At 40.1% G+C, this 27008-nt stretch overlaps 1 protein-coding gene and 1 long non-coding RNA gene across 4 annotated transcripts in view; one reads left to right on the top strand and one right to left on the bottom strand.

The window, feature by feature from the left end:
• Positions 1–27008, bottom strand: part of LOC142857736 (uncharacterized) — a 507050-nt gene that overhangs the window by 232245 nt on the left and 247797 nt on the right. The gene's annotated exons all lie outside the window — the stretch shown is intronic.
• Wrn (WRN RecQ like helicase) overlaps positions 1–27008 on the top strand; it is a 105117-nt gene that overhangs the window by 5583 nt on the left and 72526 nt on the right. For 2 of the 3 annotated variants that reach the window (XM_075986499.1, XM_075986500.1), the window contains exons 2-8: positions 6351–6485; positions 7070–7182; positions 10090–10235; positions 10717–10865; positions 13333–13482; positions 14074–14143; positions 17628–17742. In XM_075986499.1, the coding sequence (XP_075842614.1) occupies positions 6390–6485; positions 7070–7182; positions 10090–10235; positions 10717–10865; positions 13333–13482; positions 14074–14143; positions 17628–17742 (839 nt within the window). In that variant the 5' untranslated portion in view covers positions 6351–6389. The remainder of the gene's footprint in view (positions 1–6350; positions 6486–7069; positions 7183–10089; positions 10236–10716; positions 10866–13332; positions 13483–14073; positions 14144–17627; positions 17743–27008) is intronic. The other variant, XM_075986501.1, reaches the window with a different exon arrangement.

Below are 27008 nucleotides of genomic sequence, written 5' to 3'. Positions count from 1 at the left end.
TATGACATGATTTTGTTGTTTTTTTTTGTGATTGAATTATACTACGTTATGTGTATATGGACCACTGTGCTAGTTAGTTTTCTGTTACTTGTTTTGCTACAGGGTCTCACTATTTAACCCTTGGCTGACTCAGAATCACTATGTAGACCAGGCTGACCTTGAGCTCATAGAGCTCTACCTGCCTCTGCCTCCCAAGTGCTGTAATTAAAGGTATAAAGCTGTAGCCATCTGGGAAGAAGGAACCTTAGTTGAGGAATTGTTCCTATCAGATTGGCCTATGAGCAAGTCTGGAACATTTTTAAATTAATGATTGATGTGGGAAGGCCCAGTTCACTGAGTAGTGCCCCTCCTGATCAGGTGGTCTTCTGGTGTTCTCAGAAAGCAAGCTGAGCAAGCCAGAAGGAGCAAGGCAGTAGGCAGCATTCCTCAAGGTCTCTCCTTTGGTTCCTGTCTTGAGGGTCCCGCCTTGGCTTCCCTTGATAATGACCTGTAACCTATAAGGCAAATGCACCCTTTCCCCCTCCAGGTTGCTTTTGCTCAGTGTTTTTCCACAGCCACAGAGAAGCAAACTAGGATCACCACATGTTATTTCTCCATTTATTTGTTTATGGATATCTAGGCTGATTCCATAACATGGCTGTTGTGAATATTGTTATGATACACATAAGTGTATAGTTTATTACATGTGGACTCTCGTTCCTTCAAGTATATTTTAGGAGTGGTAGGGCTAGACCATATATTAGTTCTATTTTTAGGTTTTTTTTTTTGGAGGGGGGAACCCTGAACCAGTTTCCATAATAGCTGCACTAATTTACATTCTCCCTAATTTCAGTGACATACTGTTCATTCAAAAAATGTTATTCAATATCCACATGCTTGTATAGTTTCTGTAGTTAGTTTTGCTATTGAGTTGTAGTTTTCTTCCATTTTCTGAGTTATTTCAGTTGTTTTGTTATTTATTCAAATTTGGAGTCTGTCTTGGGGTTTCTATTGCTCTGTGAAGAGACACCATGACCATGGAAACTCTTATCAAGGAAAACATTTAATTCAGGTGACACATTTATAGTTCAGAGATTTAGTCCATTATTATGGTGGGAAGCTAGGTAGGATGTAGGCAGACATGGTGCTAGAGAAGCTGAGAGTTCTTACATCTTGACTCACAGGCAACAGGAAATTGTCTGAGACATTGGGTGTGGCTTGAGCATTTATGAGACCTCAAAGCCTACCTCCATAGTGACATACTTCCTCCAACAAGGCCTTACCCATTCCAAGAAAACCACACCTCCTAATAATGCCTCTCCCTTTTGGAGCCATTTTCTTTCAAACCACCACAGAGTCTAAAATGTGATTTATTTTGAAGGTAGCTCGTTAGACTGTTGAGTGAAATGTGTATTCTTTAGCTGTTGGTTTAAATATTCTATGGAAGTCTGTTCATTTGATTTGTGTCTCAGTTTCTTTGAAATTTCTTTGCTGATATTTTGGTCTGAATTATCTATTTTTTGATGAGAGTGGGGTATTAAAGTTATGCAGTCTGGATCTAGATGTGCTTATCCCATTATATCCAGTTGTGTGTATATGTGTGTTTTTGTGAGATTGGGCATATTAATGCTTTATACACATATACACACACATACACACATATGTACATTTAGAATCATTCTGTCTTCTTGGTGGACTTTCTTCTATATTACTATGTAGTGACCTTTATGCCTTTTAATTTTGACTCAAAGTCTGCTTTGTCATATGTGAGCGTAGCTGTTTCTGTTTGATTTAATTTTGGTTTCTATTTGCTTAGAATATTGTTTCTCCATCCTTGCACTTATTTAAGTCTATGTATATATTTGCTAGTGAGATGAGTTTCTTGCAGACAGCAAACAGTTGTATCCCTCCCCCCCCCCCCCCCCCCGCCCTTCCCCAGCCTGGAAGATCAAACTCAGGGTGTTCTGTATGCTTGGTAGGCACTCTACTTACTGAGCTAAATTCCTTCATTGATTCTGAGGTTCTGAATGTTTTAGTTAGAGAGCTAAGATTATTTGTATTTAGAGTTATTATTTTAAGTAAATTTTTCCACTTTCTTTATTAGACTCTTACTTGTTTACTGGGGTAATAACGTTTTATTCTTTTCCTAACTCTTACTTATTTTATTGATATTTATTTTAATTATCTTTTATATATATCTTTTTCTTCTTTTGTATGTTGTATTCCTTATCTTTGTGATGCTTGTATAGTTATTTTAGTTTATGCATATCATTGAAGGTGTTTTTTCTTTTATTTATTTTTTAAAGATTTATTTATTTATTATGTATACAACATTTCTTCCATGTATGCTTGCATGCCAGAAGAGGGCACCAGATCTCATTATAGATGGCTTTGAGCCACCATGTGGTTGCTGGGAATTAAACTCAGGATCTCTGGAAGAACAGTCAGTGCTCTTAACCTCTGAGACATCTCTCCAGCCCCCTTTTTCTTTTATTTTAAAAAATGATTTTGATGGTTAAAATACTAATCTTACAGGGCTTGATATATATCAGTCTGTTATCTTTTAGCCTTTATGATTTTGGCTTTAAATCCAATTTTATTCTCATAGATTTGTCTTTGTAAGTATTTGATGCTTCTCTTGTTCAGCTCCATCATTCCTTCTATTGTCCTTACTCTTGACATTTAACTATAATGTGAACTAGAGATATTTCTGGTTGTATGTATTTGGGGTTCTATATGCCTCTTATTCTTAAATGTCTATTCCTTTTTTTTTAGCTTTGGGAAGTTTTCTGTTACTATATAATAAACAGGTTTTATGTCTTTGTTCTTTCTTCTATATACCAGATTTAATCACTTAATAGTGTGTCATTAGTCTTATAATCATGCTTACTGCTTTTTATTTGTTGCTCTCTGAATGTAATAATTACTCAAACTTATTTTAACTTTCTAATCTTCTGCTTTGTATAGTTTATTTGTAATGTATTCAGTTTTTCACTTGTATTTTTTTATTTGAGGTAAACTTTTTAATTTTCATTTTTTTCTTCTTTAAAATCTTTCTGCTGATTTTTGTTCAAATTGCCAAGTTTATTTTCTAAGTCTTGAATTGGCATCTTTATTTTAGTCATGTATTTATTGGGCTCATTGATGATTTTAGAACCAGTGTTTTAAGTCATCAGGCATTTCTAACATTTCCATATTTATGAGTCATATCCCTTGCCTTTTCATATCTCTTGTGTAACCGTATTACAGTTTGCATCTGTTTGGAGAGATAACTTTTTGGGTTTTAGATGGTGGCAGTCACTTAATGAACACCCTTCTCTGTGAGCGCATGCCTCTCGAAGTGCTGAGCGAGGAGAAAACACGCCACCATCACAAATCTGAAGCAAAAGCAGTGTCAGTTAAAAGACAACTGCTGTGCAGGCAGTAATCATAGAAAAGGAAGGGCAAAATCACATGGAATTAGCTGCAAAGTTTAACATTCCCGAGAGAGCCTGGTGTGTTGCCTCATGCCTGTAGTCCCAGCGTTTAAAAGGCTGAATCCAAAGGATCACTGTGGGTTCAAGGCAGTCCTGGACTACACAGGGAATTCTGTTGTAGCGTGAGCTATAAAGTGAGACTGCTGAAAAGGAATTATACTAAAAGAAAATTATTATTAATAAAATAATAAAGCAAAGGAACAGGCAGCAAGTTTAAGTAAAAGGAAAAAAAACGAAGAGAAAAAATCAATATCCAATTATGAAGTAAAGAAAAACATAAAAAATTAAATAAAGATTAATAAAAAAACACGATAGAGCTTTTAAAAATAAAGGTGATTATAAAACTATTGTTAAAGAAAGGAACAAAGAGGCAAACAGAGAAGCTTGTGTTAAAACCCACCAAGTCTAGAGTGGGTTGTGGATCCTCTTTGGGGCTCTATTTTCATTCCTTAATCTTATCACTGTGGAGAGTGGTGCTGTATTGTTTGATAAGGGCTAGGCTGCCAGCCAGGAGTAACTTGTCAACTCCAAGACTGCATCCACTTTAAAGCTTATCTTATTTTATTTGCACACCAAGAGCTGCTGAGGTCCTGGTGAGGGTTGGGGCCTAGGGTCCCCTGGGGTTGACAGTTGGTGCAAGCGAGCAGAGCAGAGAACTTTGCAGTGAGGAGAAGGAATCTGGGAGATTAGACACTCTGTGTGTGGGTCTCCTCATTTTCACATCTTCCCCTGCCGTGCATCACCCGGGGGAGGATAGGGCCTGGGCCAGGGCTCCTACACCCGCCTAGCAGTTAACACACATGCCAGTGAGGCAGCCTTGGAGGTCAAGCAATCCACAGCTAGGGCCTGGGGCTTTGACTTCTCAGCCTTCACAGTAACCTACAAGCTGTGTGGTTTGCTCTGTGCACATAGGGCAGGACCTCTATCCACAGAGCTCTCCACAGTCTTGGTTCCCTGCTGCTTAAACCGAGTGGGTCCAGTCCCTATCTGATTCGTCCGTTTCCATGGCTTCTTCTCTTGTTCATTTCCTGCCCAGACATTGTGGTATGGTGTCCTCTGGCTCTTTGACCAGGGATTACTCCATGTTTTTAGGACCCAAGAGTTGGGTTATATATTTGCATGGGACAGAAAAAGATTTAGAAGCTACCATGTACCATCGCAGACTATGAGTTATGAAGCTGTGAGGCAGTGGTCCAAGTGTATTCCGCAGGGAAATGATCCTTATGTGAAGTTGCTCTTATGTGTCATTGAAGGGCTCTTCTCTACTCCGTCTGTTCAAGTTTGCATTCATTTTCTCAACACCAACCAATATCAGAGGCAGGTTCCTTCCCACTCTACCTCCTTGCTTCTTTACGTCATAATCTTCAGCACCCATGCAGACTTTGGCTGTGACAGCTTTTCTTCTTTGGTGCAGAGTGATCTTCATACGGTTTTCTTTTTCAGAATCACTGCAACCTTACTGTCTCTAGTAAAATTTTTCTAAAGATTCATAGTGAGAAATTAAAATTATAGCATAAATATTCAAGTACTTTTTCCTAACATTTTGTTAGCTGATTTCAGAGTAATAAACATTTTTACATTTTTTATTAAGAAATGAGTATTTGCATATTTGACCAAAATAATATTGAATCATCTTAGGTAATTATTGAAACAATTTGCACATTAAGCAGTATAACTGCCTATCAGTTGATTGTTGAATATATTAGTTATTAATGTTATTTAGTAACAAATTTATCTTATACTAGAAATGATTATATTGGTCGTTTAACTCAATTAGCAGTTTCTCCCTTTTTTGATGCTACTAGAAAAAATTGGGATATCTTTTTTAGTTAGCCCTCAAGCAATTAGGCAAGGCAATTACCATGTTAACAGAAGGTGTTCATTTCCTTACCCTAGCTGAAGGTCCTAGGAACAAAGGAATCTCTCAGCTCATCCATTGAAACCCAGCTTTCTCCTGAGACTGGCATTAAGTGTCCATTCTCTAGAAGGTGGCTCCGCTCTAACTGGAGAAAATGTGCCCTGAGCTCTTTGTTATAGTGTGGGTTGGAGTGAAATTCAAGTGATTAAAAGCTACCCCTTCTTAACTAGTTTGGAATGTGATCTTAACTTTTTTTTCCCATTAATTTGAGAATTTCATAATGCATATAATGTGTTTTGATCAAATCTACCCTCCATTTTCTTTCCAAATCCTGCCCTTTCCCGTTCTCCTCCCAATTTCATGTGCTTCTTTTTCTTTTTCTATTTCCTTTCATTCTTTGTTTGTTTGTTTCTCTTTCTTTGTTGCTCCTTCTTTCCTTCTTTTCTTTCTTTCAACACACTGAGTTTCCATATTGCTGCCTATATATGCATGGACTTAGGACCACCTAAGATATCAGGGTCTGCATCCCTGAAGAAAACTTATTCTTGTTTCCCCAGCCTCCATCAACAGCCAATAGCTTTTTAGCAAAGGGTTGGGATTCACAAGGCCCTCCCTATTCATGCGTGGATTTGGCTGGCTTAACTTTTTGCAGGTCTTGTGCCTGTAGTCACAGCCTCTGTGAGTTTGAGCGTACAATGACCTTGTCAGCAATCTTTCTATAGGACCCAGCCATGGGGGTCTTTCAATAGAGGCCTGAGTCTCAGTAGTTTACCTAAGGCAATACCTGGTTCCTAGAAGGACCACAAACTGGGACCACCCAGGAGTGAACAATCTAAGGGGGTTTTGTTTTGAAAGGAAGAAGTAATGCATAGTTAATAAGCTTGGATTACTACATTTGTTCCTCTGTGATTCAAGTTCTGTTCTTGAGGCTGGGCGTTCTATCTTACACTAGATATGTACGTTTGTTTCATTTTTCAGTCCTATGTGTGGGGCGGGCTCTGAGCTTTCTGTCAATTGTTTGTCACATCTTTTCATAGGTATTGCTTGTCGGCATTTGTAATGAGGGCACTTAAAAAATGAACGGAAACGAGATGGAAGCCGCGTCACTGCAGAGGAGAGTTCCTGCATGGATGTCTGTGCAGGAGAAAAGCTGCACTGCCGAGGAGCAGAAGGTAGGTGGGGAATTTTGCTGACATGGCTGTGCAGCGAGTCACCCATTGCTTTTAAGCTTCAGGTCATTGCTTAGGTAAACTTTCTGTTACGATGTGAGCAAGACAGGACAAAGTTCTTGAAAGGCAAACGGGACTCAAGTTTTTAACGTGACAATCCCTATTTTCTTTCTATATCTAGCTTTCATGGTTGATGTTATTGATTTATTCCATTTCATATAATAATTTGGACAACATTAATGTTGGTGAATTTTTGGTTAACATAGTTCAAGTTCTTGGAGACTCAAGAGCTGGTAATTTGCTTACATTTTAAGGCCACATTATTGCTTCTGGGATGTTAATGCAATTATTAGGAAAAAATGAGTAAATTAAATGTCTTTATGAGAAGAAGTTTAGAAGTTTGAAGATAGAATGTTATGGATGAATAATTCTACAGCTTTACCTTTATTACACTGACCTATGGCTTCTTACTCTATAATGTAACACTTAGTGCTATGAATTTCTTCAACCGGCTTTATTTCAGTGAAGACTTCTGTCTACTGTTGTGATATTTATTTGCGCCTATTTTGAATTGTGCTTAACTCAAGGCCCATGTTCAGAAGAGTGTTCTTGAAGATGATCTTCCATTCTTAGAATTTCCTGGATCCATTGTGTACAGTTATGAAGCTAGTGATTGCTCTTTCCTATCTCAGGATATTAGGTAAGGGATCTGAAATTCTTGCTATTAAATTTAGACCCTTATAGGATACTTGTAAGTAATAACGGGTGAAACTTATGAGTGCCTAGTTTTACAATGGAAGAATGTTTCAGAAGTATTTTTACATATGTCATATCTAAGTTTTACAATGCAAGTATGTTTCAGAAGTATTTTTACATATGTCATATCTAAGTTTTACAATGCAAGCATGTTTCAGGAGTAATTTTACATATCTAAGTTTTACAATGGAAGTATGTTTCAGGAGTAATTTTACATATGTCATATCTAAGTTTTACAATGCAAGCATGTTTCAGAAGCATTTTTACATATGTCACATCTAAGTTTTACAATGGAAGTATGTTTCAGAAGTATTTTTACATATGTCATATTTAAGTTTTACAGTGGAAGTATGTTTCAGAAGTATTTTTACATATGTCATATTTAAGTTGCATTCTCCTTTTAAAATATAAGAAACTCATTAAGTTAAATTAGTAAGCTACCTAGTTCTTAGTTACTAATCTTTTCTACTTTTATTTAAGTTTTGTTTCTTTTAATGCTTGAGATGTAACGTGCAGGTAAAATATTGAACAATGTTTATCAATTTAGGGAAAAACAAAAATATTATTTGACCTCTAACTATAGTTTTATATCTTACTAAAACATCAATATATTAAGTAATGGTTATGATTCTATGTTTTATTTAAATTTTGCTTTTATTTTAACTTTTTAAAATGTGTTTAGATGCTTGGATTGATGTATGTTTGTATGCCACCTGTATATAGTGTTCATGGAGGCCAGAAGAGGGATTTGGAGCCCCTTGAACAGACAACTGTGAGCTGCCATTTGGGTGTTGAGAATTAAACCTAGGTCCTCAACCAGTTCTCCTAAATGCTGAGCTATCTCTCAAGCCATTCTGTTTAGTTAGTGACAGTTACTCCAAATGGTCCATAAAATGAGCATTAGAAATTACTGTTAGTACTTTTAAGACTTGCCTGTCTTGGTTCATAGTCTGGGGCTATAACAAAATTCTGTGGCCTGAGTAAATTATAAAAAACCCAAACATGTAGTAAATTTATAAGTAAATTTATTCCTTTCAGTTTTAGAGGCTGTAGAGTTCCAGAGAATGGGGCTGACATCTGAAAGAGACCTTTGTACTGTATCTGTAATGTGGCAGAGAGCAGGAGGGGTTGAAATTAAGCCCAATTGGATAGCTGCCTACTCTCCCCCAGAAAATGTCTGTTCAGGAGGTAGAGCCTTGAGGACCCAAACACTTCTTTTTAGGCCTGCCCTCCCAGCAGTATTGCATTGAGGGTTACATATCAACCAGAAGTGTGGCTATCCTAGCCACACTCATATCCTAGCATCTTGTAAAACTGGGATACTGGAGTGATGCATGTTAAGCCTCTTGAAGCAGTTAACATTGAGAAGTAGTGAATTAGTTCAAATAACTATACTGTCCTTTGATGTTTATCTATTTACATTTGAGTTTTACAAGGCAGAAGTAAATGAAGTTGTCGGTCAGTGTTCTCCTGGAGGTAAATGTAATCTAGAAGGAGCGTTTAGGTGTCCCCTTTATTTCCACTCCAGGTATCTGGTTATTTCCAGGGCTCATTTACTGAGTAAAATTAGACTCACAGAATAGGTCACTCCGTTGTGTATGGTTGCATAGTAACCTCATCATGTTATCTTTTGTCTCGTTATGGTATGTCAGATCTTGTCCTATGGTTCTCTGGGGACTAGAACTGATAGAGTGAATGCTTATATCTTAGAAGAGGGTTTATTAGTGTAGCTTTACAGGTTGTGTGGTTTCTCTGGTTAAACAATGATTTACGTCCCAACAGAAAGGCCAAGAATCTAATAGTTGCTCATTCCAGGAAGCTGATTGTCTCAGCTGGTCTTCAGTCTAGATTAGAATCCTGAAGAAGTGGGTCCTACACCAGTGAAGGAATGCCTCAGCAGTAAGATAGATGAACTAGCCAGCAAGAGTGAGAGTAAGCAGGCAAAAGCTGCCTTCTTCTATGTCCTTTTATGTAGGCCGCCTCTAGAAAGTATAACCTAGATTTAGGGTGAATGTTCTCTCATCAAATGATCCTATTAAGAAAGTCCCTCACAGATGGGTCCAGGGTTTGTGTTTTAGTTGTTTCCAAATGTAGTCAAGACTAGCTGAGGGTAGTAAGTTTAAGTGATTTATATAATTATATAATGTTTTGAAGCATCGTGTGCATTTTATGAAAGACAGATTTTGTTTTGCATTCCCTTTCATCTGGTTATTTTAAAGATTTTGCATCAGGGGCTGGAGAGATGGCCCAGCAATTAAGAGCATTTACAGCGTCCATATTGGTGGCTCACAATTGTCTATGACTCCAGTTTCCTCTTCTTGCTTCCATAGACACCTGTACCCATTTGCATATATGCACCCCTCCTCCGTACATGCCTAACTAGAAAAATAAAAATTTTAAGAAATATTTTTACGTCATGGCCAATTAAATAGCTTAGTGGGTAACAGGGCCTCCCACCCAGCCTGAGGATCTGAGTTCCACCCCCGGAGGCACATGGTGGAAGGTGAGAACTGATTCTGAGTTCCACGTGCATGAGCACTCCACAAAACAAACAAACAAACAACAACAAATAAACAAAAAAAATCTTTAAAAAAAAGGTGATTAAATATATTTTTAGATCATAGTGTTTCAACAATTTCATATGAAATACCTTTGTGTACTGAGGTCTGTGCTTACCCTGCTTGGGGTCTCTTCTTTGCAGGTTTAATAATTTTCGTTCTTTTTCTCTATAGTACTCTCCAGTCATTGGTTTGTCCTTTAATTTGTGAAGGATGTTATTAGCTATGGAAAAGTAAAACAGAACAACAACCAAAGCCCATGCAGTTAACCCACACAACTTTTCCTTTGATAGCATGCGTCTGTCTGACGGAGGTGTGGTTGGATTTGACATGGAATGGCCGCCCATATACAAACAAGGGAAGCAAAGCCGAGTTGCTGTGATTCAGCTGTGTGTGTCTGAGAGCAAGTGTTACTTGTTTCACATTTCTTCTATGTCAGGTTGGTATCTGTGTGGCCGACAATAATATATCAACCGTCTTCCTGTAAAATTAAGTTCTTTCATTAAAAGGCCTTCTTCTCTCATGATCTTGTGTTTACTCAAGTAATTGTGTTTTACCTGACCTTTATATCTTTTTCCTGTGCTAGAGAACAGAGAACTGAAGTTTAGGGGTGTAACAATATATATTAGGTCTAACTAACTAACTAACTATATATATGTATAATGACATGTATATAGTCTAGCAATAATTATTAGAGATATAATAACCATTATTGTTAGTAGACATGGCACTCAACCTCATTTTTTCTAGTGGATTTTCAGTCAGGACTCTGCCTTAGATAAGAAAGTAAAGAGTTAAGATGAATGTGAGTCTAAATTTAAGCTAAATATAAGCATCAGTTTAACATACATATAATATGCATAGGAATAGTAAATCCATTATAAATAACAGTGTTATGGAAATAATCATTCATGTTTTAGTTTTCCCCCAGGGATTAAAAATGTTGCTAGAAAATAAATCAATTAAGAAGGCAGGCGTTGGAATTGAAGGAGACCAGTGGAAACTTCTGCGTGATTTTGACGTCAAATTGGAGAGTTTTGTGGAGTTGACAGATATAGCCAATGAAAAGGTAGAAGTGATATCTGTATTATTTTAATGAACATGGTAACCTAAATTTCACAGAATATGCATTTTTTATATTTTTTTCTACAAACATAATATAAGCTACATGTTGATTTCCGTGGCAGTACAGAAGTTCAAACTATGGTAATGAAAACCTCCAGTTCTGATTTGTCTCAGCATACACAGTAGCCTAACCAATGTTCCTCCATCTTACTGCAGCTCATGCATCGGCACACGTGAATACTGTATTTCAAAGTCATTTATCCAGCTCTTTTGTGAAGAGGACTGCAGTGCAGCTTCTGATATAGAGCTCTGCATGTCAATTTGACCATTAACACCATCACCTATATTCCAATATTAATAAATGAAATAATTAAGTTCTCATACTTAGCCAAGTGTTCATTTGGCCAGGAAGTCAAAAAGTATTCTAAACCACTCAGCTGCTTTCTAGGAATGGTATCTTTAAAGTTTAAGTATTTTATTTATTTATTTATTTATTTATTTTTTTTTTGTAGCCATGGTAATTTTTTTTTTGATTATTTTTTTTATTGATAAAAGAATAAAGGAAAAAAAACAAATTTCCACCTCCTCCCAGCCTCCCCTTTCCCTCCCCCTCCTCCCACTCTTCTCCCCCTCCTCCCACCCCTCTCCCCTTCTCCCCACTCCTCTCCCCCTCCCTCTCCAGTCCAAAGAGCAGTCAGGGTTCCCTGCCCTGTGGTAAGTCCTAGGTCCTCCCCCCTCCGTCCATATCTAGGAAGGTGAACATCCAAACTGGCTAGGCTCCCACCAAGCCAGCAGATTGCGTAGGATCAAAACTGCGTGCCATTGTCCTTGGTGTCTCATCAGCCCTCATTGTTCGTCATGATCAGAGAGTTCAGTTTTATCCCATGCTTTTTTTGGTAATAGTCCAGCTGGCCTTGGTGAGCTCCCAGTAGATCAGCTCCACTGTCTCAGTGGGTGGGTGCACCCCTCGCGGTCCTGACTTCTTTGCTCATGTTCTCCCTCCTTCTGCTCCTCATTGGGACCTTGGGAGCTCAGTCCAGTGCTCCAGTGTGGGTCTCGGTCTCTGTCTCTATCTCCATCCATCACCAGATGAAAGTTCTAAGATGATATGCAAGATATTCGTCAGTATTGCGCTAGGATGGGGTCATTTCAGGTTCCCTATCCTCAGCTGCCCAAGGAACTAACTGGGGACCTCAGCTTGGGCACCTGGGAGCCCCTCTAGGGTCAATTCTCCTGCCCACCCTAAAGTGGGTCCCTTAACTAAGAATTGTGGTTCCGTGCTCCCCTATCCAACCTTCCTTTATCCCGATCCTCCTATTTCCCCAAGTCCCCCCTCATTCCCTTCTACCTTTTCTCTCCCCATCTCCCCTTACCCCCTTCCCACCCCACCCCCAAGATCCCACTTTTCTCCCCGGCAATTTTGTCTACTTCCCTTATCCAAGAGGATAACGATATGTTTTTCCTTGTGTTCACCTTCTTACTTAGCTTCTTTAGGTTCGCCAATTGTAGATTCTGTGACCCCTATTTATGGCTAGAAACCAATTATGAGTGAGTACATCCCATGTTCTTCTTTTTGGGTCTGGGATACCTCACTCAGGATAGTGTTTTCTATTTCCATCCATTTGCATGCAAAATTCGAGAAGTCATTGTTTTTTACCGCATCGTAGTACTCTAGTGTGTATATATTCCATACTTTCTTCATCCATTCTTCCATTGAAGGGCATCTAGGTTGTTTCCAGGTTCACTAAGACACAAAGGCAACCTACTGACTGGGAGAAGATCTTCACCAACCCCGCAACAGACAAAGGTCTGATCTCCAAAATATATAGAGAACTCAAGAAACTAGACTTTAAAATGCTAATTAACCCAATTAAAAAATGGGGCACTGAACTGAACAGAGAATTCTCAACAGAAGAACTTCAAATGGCCAAAAGATACTTAAGGTCGTGCTCAACTTCCTTAGCAATCAGGGAAATGCAAATCAAAACAACTTTGAGATACCATCTTACACCTGTCAGAATGGCTAAAGTCAAAAACACCAAGGATAGCCTTTGCTGGAGAGGCTGTGGAGGAAGGGGTACCCTCATCCATTGCTGGTGGGAATGCAATCTTGTGCAACCACTGTGGAAGTCAGTGTTTCGGTTTCTCAGGAAATTCGGGATCAACCTACCCCTGGACCCAGCAATACCACTCTTGGGAATTTACCCAAGAGATGTTCTATCACATGTCAAAAGCATTTGTTCAACTATGTTCATAGCAGTATTATTTGTAAGTTTAAGTATTTTAATTCCCACACTAGGGAATCTCAGAGTTAAATTCATAATGTAGACTATAAATGAGATTTTAGTGATGGGAAGCTTGTTTATTCTGGTACTTTTCTAGCTGTATTTGTGGTCTGATCCTTTGGTGGGGCTTAGGTATAGCTGACAGTAAGGAGTATGTCTGCTACATTGCCTTTTCATTACTTCCAGCTGAGGTGTGCGGAGACTTGGAGCCTCAATGGCATGGTTAAACACATTTTAGGAAAGCAGCTTCTGAAGGACAAGTCCATCCGCTGTAGTAACTGGAGCAATTTCCCCCTCAGTGACGACCAGAAACTGTATGCAGCTACTGATGCTTATGTACGTATTTAAAAACCTTTCATTATGTCATTTTTTTTAATTTCTTGTACTAAATTGCTTTAGAGAAGTTTTACTGTGATAGTGTCATTAGCTAAAATATTTTATTTTAGTCTGGTATCAAAAATTGCCTAGGAATACATCAAGTGAAATTCTACATGTTAATACAAAGTACCAATTAATAGATTGTGTAGTGGTAGTTCTGTTCACTGTCATGAAGCATACTGATGTCCAATTTCTGTGTAAAAGAATGTGAACTTATTGAAATCACGAAAGGCCGAGGCTTAGCCGGCACAAATGGTCTGATGATGTATTTTGTATATAAGCAATTCTGAATAAGAAAAATCATAGGCTTTCTATATTTAAATTAGCCTTATTCCCTATACTTATATTTAAAATGTGGAAATTTAGAAAAAAATGCTCCCAAATTTAGTTGCTGCTGTTCTTAGATGAATTTTATATTTATAATCTGTACGTTCTGGAATCTAGGATTGTATTGGAAAGTATTCTTGTAGATTTTGCTAGAGAGATGACACACATATTTATTGTGATTATCTTTAACTTGTACTTTGTTTTTCTGTTGCTTTTTTATAGGCTGGTTTTATCATCTATCAAAAATTAGAAAATTTGGGTGATACTGTGCAAGTGTTTGCTCTAAACAAAGGTGTGTTATGGCTCAAAGTAAAAGGGAATGTGAATTTGATGTTTTGTGCAACTTGTTTCAAAAAGTCAATACATCTTTGCAAAATATTATGCTGCTGCTTAAATGTCTGAACAGTATTGCCCTGACAGGGAAATACATCAGGATTAAGGACTGGACCTTGGTTTTGTTGTGGTGCTGCTGTTCAATCCCACAGACTTGATACTCACTGTCGTTGATAACATCAGTGAGCCAACCAGCTTCCTCTAGGCTGGAAGCATATACCTTCTTCCTACAAATGGTTTAAAGAGTCTTAAATGCAATATTTTAGTATGTATGAGATGTGCTTAAGTTGCTGTTTTCTTCATTCAATTTCATTGTCCTGGTCAGATGTTTTGATAGGGTAATGACTGCAGGAGTCAAGCAGCAGGGGGTAAACATTAGCTTTTGTGCTACATGGCCCAGTGGTGGAATTTTAGCTCTCTTGTCTTTTTCCCCATGCTTGGAAAATGGATAATAGCAAGCTATCCATGGATTAGTTGTGAGCACTAAAGGGGCAGAGTATGCAAAGCCCCTCTGTTGATGGCCAGAGAGAATTGTTACATAGATCGAGCATTCCTAATATATAATCTGGAATGCTCTGAAATTGAAAACTTTCCGAGCAATAACATAATTTACATAGTCATTGGTATTTGAAAATATTTCCTGGAAAAGGTGATACTTGAGGTAATGCCTGAAACAGGAGCAGATGTTTGCTAACCAGAGCCAAAGGGAAAAGGGTAGACAGGTGCAGAGTGACAGGTAAGGTGTCTGAAACTTGTGCCGTATGGCAAACTGTTGACTAGGACTGTAATGTCGGAGAAGCAGAATGTGCTGGAGAGACTGCCTTCCTTCCGAAGAGCAAATGGAAGCTATGGAGGGAAGTGGAATGCAGTGCGTTTAAAACAGACTTACAAAACAATCTAGAATAAAACAGATCAACAAAACAATCTAGAATAAAACAGACCAACAAAACAAGCCATAAAGAGAGCAAATGGATTGTAGAAAAAAATGGGAACTTGAATTGGTTATTTGTGTCAAGGTTTGACAGGAGTGCATAGCTTCAAGATATATCTAATGGAGAAGCAGAGTCAACAGAATCTGAGGTAATGACAGTTGTGTGCCAAGGTTTTGGCGGCCTGGCAGATTAACCCGGGTAATTAAGAGCAGGCTCTAGGTGTGAAGTTTTACAGTTGCTTGGAAATATGTTAAAGGGGAGAAACAGCTCAGAGAGCAAGAGGGTGGTGGCCTGTGGACACCTAGATCTGTAGGTTGTACCTCAGAAGACAGTTTGTTTGAGATAAAATACTAGGGCTAAGGATCCTGAAAAACCCTTGTGTCTAATCCTTGTGTGGAGGAGGGGACACTATAGCAGTTGCCCTAGGTGTGGAAAGAAATGAACAAGTATTGTATGCAGAAAGCAGGGGAAGAATACATTTGACGTAGGAGGATGTTATCAACTGTTCTGAATTTTGCTGAGATTTTGACAAACTGAGGGCCTATAATTAATCATCATTGGCCACCTACTTTTAATACTTTAGTTGTATTGGTGTTTTATGTGACAAAAGAGTATAGCAGATAGAGGCTGTCCTTCTAGAGCAAAAAGGATCCAGAGGCTTTGGTAGTACAAAAATATTAGAAGCATAGCATGAGTTGAATAGTATAATGATGTTGGTAGAAATCATGCTAAAATTATGTCAGTCATACTAATTATATTACTTTGAATGATGGAGAAAGATAATCTAAGGAATATGATTTTAAGTGCATATAAATAATATTTTTTAGAAACTATTCACAAAGGAAAAAAATCATTGATTCATATGGCATAGATTTGTCTAGTGTTTATTATATATCAGTGTTTATTATGTATTGATTCCATTTGACAAGCAAGGGCAATACCGTATGGCTGTCTAAAGGAAGAGGTGCGAACGCTTAGATGAAAGTACCACGCCCCCGAAGATAACTGCTTTCCTTGTGTAAGGACAGAGAGTGGAACCCAAGAGGATGAGCAAGATTTCTAGGAAACAATCTGGAAGAGAAGGTTGGGTCCGGTCAGTTAGGGCATCCTATGTTGTGAATCCAACTTCAAGATTTTATACTAAAGCAAAGAAAACAGAAGCCCAATGATGGCCAATCTATAACCCTTAGCTCAGGGGTGTGAAGCTATAGTTGGTTGTTTTTCACTCTTTTATTCTTTGGGGGCCCCCCTACCCAGCTCCCATATAAGGAGGTGCGTAAAAAGAAGGAAGTTGAGAGTCAAAGGAACGGACACTATGGTGTGGCTCGGAAAGGGAAGGAAGCATGGTGGGGAGTAGATGGTGTGTGGGTGAGGAAAGGGCAGGGTCAATCGGCTTCATTCTCAAGTGTCAGCACATTGACTGGGGAAAGAGTGACAGGTACATCTGTATTAAGAGTGCAGAATGTTCGTGAGTGAAAGTAGGTAGTGAGCGGTGGTTTCATTGGGCAGTTTTAAGGTCAGACCTCTGTTTGTGGGAATGAGTGGCTCAGGTTAGATGAGGAAAAGGTCGTTGGAAATGGAGGAGCTGGGAATACGAGGTCCCAACGTGGATGGAACATCTCTGTGGGTGTTAAAGTCACTAGGAATGATCACAGAAATGATTGTGGAGGGAAAGACAGTTACCAATCATTTGTGAGTAAAATGATGTAATGTCGCAAGATGCCTAGCAGTCTGGAATAAAAAGATATGTGATCTTATGTTGTATGCTTCAGGAGAGCCTGGGCTGTTTGAGGGATAGGTGAATTGGTGAAGAAATTCTAATCAAGGAGATGATGGCTTCGGAAGGGAGAGCAGCCTGTGCTCTTACAACTGAGCCATATCTGTATTCTCAGCCTGGCTGTGGGGATGCAAGCCTTTAATCTCAGCACTCAGGAGGCAGACTCAGGCTTTGAGGACAGCCTGGTCTACAGAGCAAATTCCAGGACAGCCAGGGCTACACAGAGAAACCTTTTTCAAAAACCATCAACCAAACCAAACAAAACGAAAGTGAAGGCAGGCTTCTTGCTGTTGACACAGAATGTCATATCAGATGGGGTGAAGTTGAGAGTCTGGAAGGCGCCACAGATGTAAGGTTCAAATTTTCTTATGCTGATGACTGATTAAGGCAATGAAGAGTGACTCCAAACAGTTTTAAGTCCCAACTCACATGGTATTAAATTGATTTCTGAATCAGAGTAGTGTTAGTTAGAATCTCACTTCTCTTCTCCTCTGTCTAGGTCAGTAAACTTTGAATTTATAGTTTATAAATTTAGAATTATACTCTAAATTTCAAATAGCAAAAATTTGAAAAAGAAGTTTGAAAGTACAAGTGAGGAAAGTGAATTTGGAACTCAAGGACGTGTTTACTTGGGTTCACTGTAGGGACTAGATGAAGATCTGGTACTAGCCCTATTATGTGACTCAATAAAATCTCTGCTTTTTAATTTGAATATTGGTAGTTTTTTTTTCTAGCAGAGGAAAGCCTGCCTAATGAGATGAAGAAAAAGCTGAACTCAATCTCTGAAGAAATGAGAGACCTGGCCACACATTTTCCTGTCAACTGCAGAAACTTGGAGACTCTACAGAGGTGAAATACTGTGCTTTTTAAAATATTTATTTATTTATTTTTTTTTGATTATTTTTTTTATTGATAAAAGAATAAAGGAAAAAAAAAACAAATTTCCACCTCCTCCCAGCCTCCCCTTTCCCTCCCCCTCCTCCCACTCTTCTCCCCCTCCTCCCACCCCTCTCCCCTTCTCCCCACTCCTCTCCCCCTCCCTCTCCAGTCCAAAGAGCAGTCAGGGTTCCCTGCCCTGTGGTAAGTCCTAGGTCCTCCCCCCTCCGTCCATATCTAGGAAGGTGAACATCCAAACTGGCTAGGCTCCCACCAAGCCAGCAGCTTGCGTAGGATCAAAACTGCGTGCCATTGTCCTTGGCGTCTCATCAGCCCTCATTGTTCGTCATGATCAGAGAGTTCAGTTTTATCCCATGCTTTTTTTGGTAATAGTCCAGCTGGCCTTGGTGAGCTCCCAGTAGATCAGCTCCACTGTCTCAGTGGGTGGGTGCACCCCTCGTGGTCCCGACTTCTTTGCTCATGTTCTCCCTCCTTCTGCTCCTCATTGGGACCTTGGGAGCTCAGTCCAGTGCTCCAGTGTGGGTCTCGGTCTCTGTCTCTATCTCCATCCATCACCAGATGAAAGTTCTTCTTACTTAGCTTCTTTAGGTTCGCCAATTGTAGATTCTGTGACCCCTATTTATGGCTAGAAACCAATTATGAGTGAGTACATCCCATGTTCTTCTTTTTGGGTCTGGGATACCTCACTCAGGATAGTGTTTTCTATTTCCATCCATTTGCATGCAAAATTCGAGAAGTCATTGTTTTTTACCGCAGCGTAGTACTCTAGTGTGTATATATTCCATACTTTCTTCATCCATTCTTCCATTGAAGGGCATCTAGGTTGTTTCCAGGTTCTGGCTATTACAAATAATACTGCTATGAACATAGTTGAACAAATGCTTTTGACATGTGATTGAACATCTCTTGGGTAAATTCCCAAGAGTGGTATTGCTGGGTCCAGGGGTAGGTTGATCCCGAATTTCCTGAGAAACCGAAACACTGACTTCCACAGTGGTTGCACAAGATTGCATTCCCACCAGCAATGGATGAGGGTACCCCTTCCTCCACAGCCTCTCCAGCAAAGGCTATCCTTGGTGTTTTTGACTTTAGCCATTCTGACAGGTGTAAGATGGTATCTCAAAGTTGTTTTGATTTGCATTTCCCTGATTGCTAAGGAAGTTGAGCACGACCTTAAGTATCTTTTGGCCATTTGAAGTTCTTCTGTTGAGAATTCTCTGTTCAGTTCAGTGCCCCATTTTTTAATTGGGTTAATTAGCATTTTAAAGTCTAGTTTCTTGAGTTCTCTATATATTTTGGAGATCAGACCTTTGTCTGTTGCGGGGTTGGTGAAGATCTTCTCCCAGTCAGTAGGTTGCCTTTGTGTCTTAGTGACAGTGTCCTTTGCTTTACAGAAGCTTCTCAGTTTTAGTAGGTCCCATTTATTCAATGTTGCCCTTAATGCCTGTGCTTCTGGGGTTATACCTAAGAAGCGATCACCTGTGCCCATCTGTTGTAGGGTATTTCCCACTTTCTCTTCTATCAGGTTCAGTGTTTTCGGGCTGATAATGAGGTCTTTAATCCATTTGGACTTGAGTTTTGTGCACGGTGATAGATATGGGTCTATTTTCATTCTTCTACAGGTTGACATCCAGTTGTGCCAGCACCATTTGTTGAAGATGCTTTCTTTCTTCCATTGTATACTTTTAGCTCCTTTATCGAAAATGAGGTGTTCATAGGTTTGTGGGGTAAAATCCGGGTCTTCTATACGATTCCATTGGTCGACTTCTCTGTTTTTATGCCAGTACCACCCTGTTTTCATTACTGTAGCTCTGTAATAGAGTTTGAAGTCAGGGATGGTAATGTTAAATATTTATTTTATTTTTATGTGTGTGCGCATGTGCGTGCCTATACGCACGCCTGTACATGTGAGTGCAAGTGCCCTCGGAGGTCAGAGGTTTCAGATTGCCCCTGGATCTGGAGCTTCAGATAGTTGTGAACCACCTACACACCTTGTGTATGCTAGGTACCAAACTCAGATCCTCTGCAAGAGCAGAATGCGTCCTTAATCCCTGAGCTATGTGTCTAGACTCCAAACATCCTCCACAGCAGACAGAAAAGCTTTAGTTCTTCAACATGTGCTATTTGGTAACTGGAGAGCTAGCTCTCAAGTTTCTATCGGCTGATGTGTGTGCATTAAAACAAGTTCAGCTGCCATTGTGAGGCACAACCTTGGCCACCTCTGGAACACAGCTTCTGTGTGCTAAGTCCAAGGCAGTATTTCTCAGAAGATTTCACCTAATTGATGCTGGTCTCTTCTGAACCATCACTATTTCTCAGCTCCAGCATCCATTGGCCCAGTAATGCAAAGGTTTCACTTTAGTGGGTCTTGCCTCTTGAAAAGGCACAGCTGCTTTTTCAGCTACAGCTAACCAGACAGATTCTCCACTCAAAACAGAGTCTGTAAGGGTCTCTCCAACTTCCCTCTGGAACATTACAGGCTGGGCCTCTATGGGCTGTATTACTCTCAACATCCTTATCTTTCAAGCTCCCATAGAAAAGCTCGCCAAGCTTTGAACACTCATTAGCTTTTCCAGCCCAAAGTTTCAAAGTCCCTTCTTAGTCCTCCCCAAAACAAGATGTTTGGCCTGGTCATAGCAATACCCTACTCCTGGTACCAATTTCAATCACCTTTAATGTGATTTTCTTAAACATGATTCCTGATTTTACAGAATACATGCTTTGTATAAATTAGCTTTACCTGATGGTTTGCTTCATAACCGCAAGCTAAATAGGCTTTCTTAGCATCAAGAACTCAAGATAGAATAGTTTGAGGTTTATTGCAGAAAGGAAGGTTGTTTTTGTTTCCGAGGACCCTGATAGGATTGGTGTTATTTAGTATTGTTTAGTCATTGATCTTTTTTTTTTTTTTAAACATTTTTTATTGATAAAAGAAGAATAAAGAAAAAAAAAACAAATTTCCACCTCCTCCCAGCCTCCCCTTTCCCTCCCCCTCCTCCCACTCTTCTCCCTCTCCTCCCACTCTTCTCCCCCTCCTCCCACCCCTCTCCCCTTCCCCCCACTCCTCTCCCCCTCTCTCTCCAGTCCAAAGAGCAGTCAGGGTTCCCTGCCCTGTGGTAAGTCCTAGGTCCTCCCCCCTCCGTCCATATCTAGGAAGGTGAACATCCAAACTGGCTAGGCTCCCACCAAGCCAGCAGATTGCGTCGGATCAAAACTGCGTGCCATTGTCCTTGGCGTCTCATCAGCCCTCATTGTTCGACATGATCAGAGAGTTCAGTTTTATCCCATGCTTTTTTTGGTAATAGTCCAGCTGGCCTTGGTGAGCTCCCAGTAGATCAGCTCCACTGTCTCAGTGGGTGGGTGCACCCCTCGTGGTCCCGACTTCTTTGCTGATGTTCTCCCTCCTTCTGCTCCTCATTGGGACCTTGGGAGCTCAGTCCAGTGCTCCAGTGTGGGTCTCTGTCTCTATCTCCATCCCTCGCCAGATGAAAGTTCTAAGATGATATGCAAGATATTCGTCAGTATTGCGCTAGGATGGGGTCATTTCAGGTTCCCTATCCTCAGCTGCCCAAGGAACTAACTGGGGACCTCAGCTTGGGCACCTGGGAGCCCCTCTAGGGTCAATTCTCCTGCCCACCCTAAAGTGGGTCCCTTAACTAAGGATTGTGGTTCCGTGCTCCCCTATCCAACCTTCCTTTATCCCGATCCTCCTATTTCCCCAAGTCCCCCCTCCTTCCCTTCTACCTTTTCTCACCCCATCTCCCCTTACCCCCTTCCCACCCCACCCCCAAGATCCCACTTTTCTCCCCGGCAATTTTGTCTACTTCCCTTATCCAAGAGGATAACGATATGTTTTTCCTTGTGTTCACCTTCTTACTTAGCTTCTTTAGGTTCGCCAATTGTAGATTCTGTGACCCCTATTTATGGCTAGAAACCAATTATGAGTGAGTACATCCCATGTTCTTCTTTTTGGGTCTGGGATACCTCACTCAGGATAGTGTTTTCTATTTCCATCCATTTGCATGCAAAATTCGAGAAGTCATTGTTTTTTACCGCAGCGTAGTACTCTAGTGTGTATATATTCCATACTTTCTTCATCCATTCTTCCATTGAAGGGCATCTAGGTTGTTTCCAGGTTCTGGCTATTACAAATAATACTGCTATGAACATAGTTGAACAAATGCTTTTGACATGTGATTGAACATCTCTTGGGTAAATTCCCAAGAGTGGTATTGCTGGGTCCAGGGGTAGGTTGATCCCGAATTTCCTGAGAAACCGAAACACTGACTTCCACAGTGGTTGCACAAGATTGCATTCCCACCAGCAATGGATGAGGGTACCCCTTCCTCCACAGCCTCTCCAGCAAAGGCTATCCTTGGTGTTTTTGACTTTAGCCATTCTGACAGGTGTAAGATGGTATCTCAAAGTTGTTTTGATTTGCATTTCCCTGATTGCTAAGGAAGTTGAGCACGACCTTAAGTATCTTTTGGCCATTTGAAGTTCTTCTGTTGAGAATTCTCTGTTCAGTTCAGTGCCCCATTTTTTAATTGGGTTAATTAGCATTTTAAAGTCTAGTTTCTTGAGTTCTCTATATATTTTGGAGATCAGACCTTTGTCTGTTGCGGGGTTGGTGAAGATCTTCTCCCAGTCAGTAGGTTGCCTTTGTGTCTTAGTGACAGTGTCCTTTGCTTTACAGAAGCTTCTCAGTTTTAGTAGGTCCCATTTATTCAATGTTGCCCTTAATGCCTGTGCTTCTGGGGTTATACCTAAGAAGCGATCACCTGTGCCCATCTGTTGTAGGGTATTTCCCACTTTCTCTTCTATCAGGTTCAGTGTTTTCGGGCTGATAATGAGGTCTTTAATCCATTTGGACTTGAGTTTTGTGCACGGTGATAGATATGGGTCTATTTTCATTCTTCTACAGGTTGACATCCAGTTGTGCCAGCACCATTTGTTGAAGATGCTTTCTTTCTTCCATTGTATACTTTTAGCTCCTTTATCGAAAATGAGGTGTTCATAGGTTTGTGGGGTAAAATCCGGGTCTTCTATACGATTCCATTGGTCGACTTCTCTGTTTTTATGCCAGTACCACCCTGTTTTCATTACTGTAGCTCTGTAATAGAGTTTGAAGTCAGGGATGGTAATGTTAAATATTTATTTTATTTTTATGTGTGTGCGCATGTGCGTGCCTATACGCACGCCTGTACATGTGAGTGCAAGTGCCCTCGGAGGTCAGAGGTTTCAGATTGCCCCTGGATCTGGAGCTTCAGATAGTTGTGAACCACCTACACACCTTGTGTATGCTAGGTACCAAACTCAGATCCTCTGCAAGAGCAGAATGCGTCCTTAATCCCTGAGCTATGTGTCTAGACTCCAAACATCCTCCACAGCAGACAGAAAAGCTTTAGTTCTTCAACATGTGCTATTTGGTAACTGGAGAGCTAGCTCTCAAGTTTCTATCGGCTGATGTGTGTGCATTAAAACAAGTTCAGCTGCCATTGTGAGGCACAACCTTGGCCACCTCTGGAACACAGCTTCTGTGTGCTAAGTCCAAGGCAGTATTTCTCAGAAGATTTCACCTAATTGATGCTGGTCTCTTCTGAACCATCACTATTTCTCAGCTCCAGCATCCATTGGCCCAGTAATGCAAAGGTTTCACTTTAGTGGGTCTTGCCTCTTGAAAAGGCACAGCTGCTTTTTCAGCTACAGCTAACCAGACAGATTCTCCACTCAAAACAGAGTCTGTAAGGGTCTCTCCAACTTCCCTCTGGAACATTACAGGCTGGGCCTCTATGGGCTGTATTACTCTCAACATCCTTATCTTTCAAGCTCCCATAGAAAAGCTCGCCAAGCTTTGAACACTCATTAGCTTTTCCAGCCCAAAGTTTCAAAGTCCCTTCTTAGTCCTCCCCAAAACAAGATGTTTGGCCTGGTCATAGCAATACCCTACTCCTGGTACCAATTTCAATCACCTTTAATGTGATTTTCTTAAACATGATTCCTGATTTTACAGAATACATGCTTTGTATAAATTAGCTTTACCTGATGGTTTGCTTCATAACCGCAAGCTAAATAGGCTTTCTTAGCATCAAGAACTCAAGATAGAATAGTTTGAGGTTTATTGCAGAAAGGAAGGTTGTTTTTGTTTCCGAGGACCCTGATAGGATTGGTGTTATTTAGTATTGTTTAGTCATTGATCTTAAATCCAGTGTGTCTCTGCGGTATTGCTGTGGTGAATTTGACTTCTGCAGGGTGTTGAGCTTGTCTGCTGCTAACTAGTGAGCATGCTAAGAATCTTAAGGGAGGAAAAGTGTATGCTACCTTGTGTGCCTTCACAGGCCAGCTTTTAGCGTTAAAGTGCTTATGTCCTCCTCTGATGTTAGTACAGGATAAATAGACATTATAGTATTGTTAGCTGAGCTGTGTCACCGTTGCTATAGCAGCACATTTATTTCACAATTACATTTATCATAACTGTTCCTACCACATTTTTCATGCACATTGTTACATATGAGCAGCTGTCTATATAGTAGGATTTATAAGATTGCCAGGCATGTTGATACATATATGTAATCTCTGTATTCAGGAGACTGAGGTAGGAGGATCACAAGATCAAGGCCAGTCTGACTAACAAAAAGCTTTATAACATTTTATTATTTTAAAAAAGTCCATTTTTAGACTTTGAACTTAACTAATTAAGTTTTAATATTATTTTTTGTGTATGGGTGTTTGCCTGCATATGTGTCCATGCACATATTGTGAGCCGTGTTTCTGAGAAGTGCAGAGGAGGGTTGGAGCCCATGGAACTGGAATTGCAGTTGACTGTGAGTTACCATTTTGGTGCCAGGACTCAAACCTAAATTTTCTGGAAGAGCATCCAGTGCTCTTAATTGCTTAACCATCTTTTTAGCCCTGATTTTAATTTTTTTAAAATAATTTATTTATTTTTACTTTCTATGCATTGGTGTTTTGCGAGGGTGTCAGATCCCCTGGAGGTAGAGTTACCGGCAGTTGTAAGCTGCCATGTGGGTGCTGGGAAGTGAAGCCAGGTCCTCTGGAAGAACCGCCAGTACTCTTAACCACTGAGCCATCTCTCCAGCCGCTGCCCCCCCCCCCCGATTTTAATTTTAATATTGAATTTGTTTGTGTTGATACAGACTTTGACAATTTAAGGTTGAGCTAAACTTTGGAGGGTTGTTAATTGTGCAGTTTCGTTTTGATTTTTGACGATTCCATATAGTTTATTATGATCATATTTGCCCCCCTACACTTTTTATCCCTGATTCCTGCTGACTCACTTCTTTTTAAGTAGTTCCTTTTCTCCTTCCAAGTTTCGTGTGTGTGTATGTGTGTGTGCGTGCACACATGTGTGTATGAGACTCTGAATTTGATTAGGAATATTTGTATGAACATGGTTAGGAGGCTGTTGACTGGACATTGGCAGCTTACCAGTGACTATACTGCTGCAGAATGCCTACTCTTTTCCAGGCAGCCATACACTGCAGAGCTCCTTAGGGGAGGATGGGGTCTCTAGTGAGCTTCCTCATCCATGGGGTGAATGTTAAAAGGCCCTACCTTTTGCAGCTCCTATGCAGTACCCACAGCGGCAGGCTGTGTGCTTATGATTGCAGTAGCTATGTCATATCCAGAAGGCCGTGTTTCCTACAGCACTCCTCCACATCTCCTGACTCTTCCAGTCTTTCCATCCTTTCTGTGATGTTTCCTGGGCCTGGGAAGGGGCACCATAGAGAGCCCGCCTCAGGCTGAGCATACAACAATCATTTATACTCAGCGCTCTGACTATTGTGAGTCTTCATTAGCCACCTCCCACTGCAAAAAGAAGCTTCTCTGACCAAGCCTGAGAGCAGCACTATGATAAAAATAGTATGAAAAAAAGTAGTATGACTGTGTCTGTTTAGCAGGACGCCAGCAGTAGGTTCCCTTGCTAAGACCCATGACCTCCCCAGTCAAGGGTTTGACCATATTTCTACCACCAGTCACATATTCCCTCCTGAAGATCCCTTCAGGATGCTGCTGGCTGCCACACAACCGGTCATGTCACTATGTCAACAATGGGCACACATTGCCTGGCAGGTTGGTTCCGTAGCGTGGATGGCACACAGTTGAGTACTCCTTTGATGTCGCCCCCCCCCCCAATAGTTGGCTTAATACCAATATCTCCAAATATCGATACTAGCTAGCAGGACGGAGCCTCCAGTCAGTTCTAGCTTGATTTTTCTGTGTCTTGTAATAATGCAGTTTATAATGTGGAAGCAATTCCTGGATCAACTCACACATTGATAGTTTATTTTCATGGATGAGCTAAGTTCCATTTGCACCATTAACATAAAAATTTCCTTGAGGTACATGAACATTTCAGATTGTATAAATCATTGATTTAAATACTGAAAAAATAGAATACATATCCCCAAAAGCTCTTATTTTATAATAAAATGTATCTCTTTGCTTATGAAACTCCTTTGGCTCTCTCTAATTTCTTTGTTTATTATGTAATTTTTCTTTCCATAGTACTGAGGATTGAGCTTGAGGCCTTGTGCACTCCAGGCAAGCATCATGGAGTTTTCATTAAGCATAGGCCTGCTGTTTGTAGTTCTGCACAGTGTTTCTTACTTAGGCTGCACTCAGAGTGTGTTACCTCTGATTTCTAATTGTAGTTCCTTTAAAATTCAGATGGCTTGAAGTCATCTGAATACAGAGTCCTAAGAAGTTTTATGTATTTTCTTATGAACTTTTGTATTATATTGACTATAGGTTATATTATTTATTTATTTTTTTATAACAATATATTTTTTTAATCATTTTCTCCCCTTCCTCAACTCCTTCCAGGTCCTCATAATCTTCCTACTCACCCAACTTCAGGTTTGAACCCCTCTCTCTCAACAAACAAATAAACAAAAATCAAAGCAAACAACAACAGCAATAACAAAACAATAAGGAAAATAATACCCAAACAAAACAACACAAAGCAAAAAGTCTACAGAAAAAGCATGGGGTTCATTTTGTGTTGGTCAACTAGCCCTTGGTATGGGGCTTGCCCTGGAATGTGGTTGACGTGCCCAGTGGCACTTTATTGGAGAAAACTGTTTTTTTTCTTTCCCAGTAGTATCAATTGTAAAGAATTTTTTGGTTAGGGGTACAGGGATTTTGTCCTGATTGAACCTCTGCTGTTCCTGTGCATGCTATCACACAGTCTCTGG

The sequence above is a fragment of the Microtus pennsylvanicus genome, chromosome 9 (assembly GCF_037038515.1).
Source record: "Microtus pennsylvanicus isolate mMicPen1 chromosome 9, mMicPen1.hap1, whole genome shotgun sequence".
NCBI lineage: Eukaryota > Metazoa > Chordata > Mammalia > Rodentia > Cricetidae > Microtus > Microtus pennsylvanicus.
This window is presented reverse-complemented; position numbering and strand designations above follow the sequence as displayed.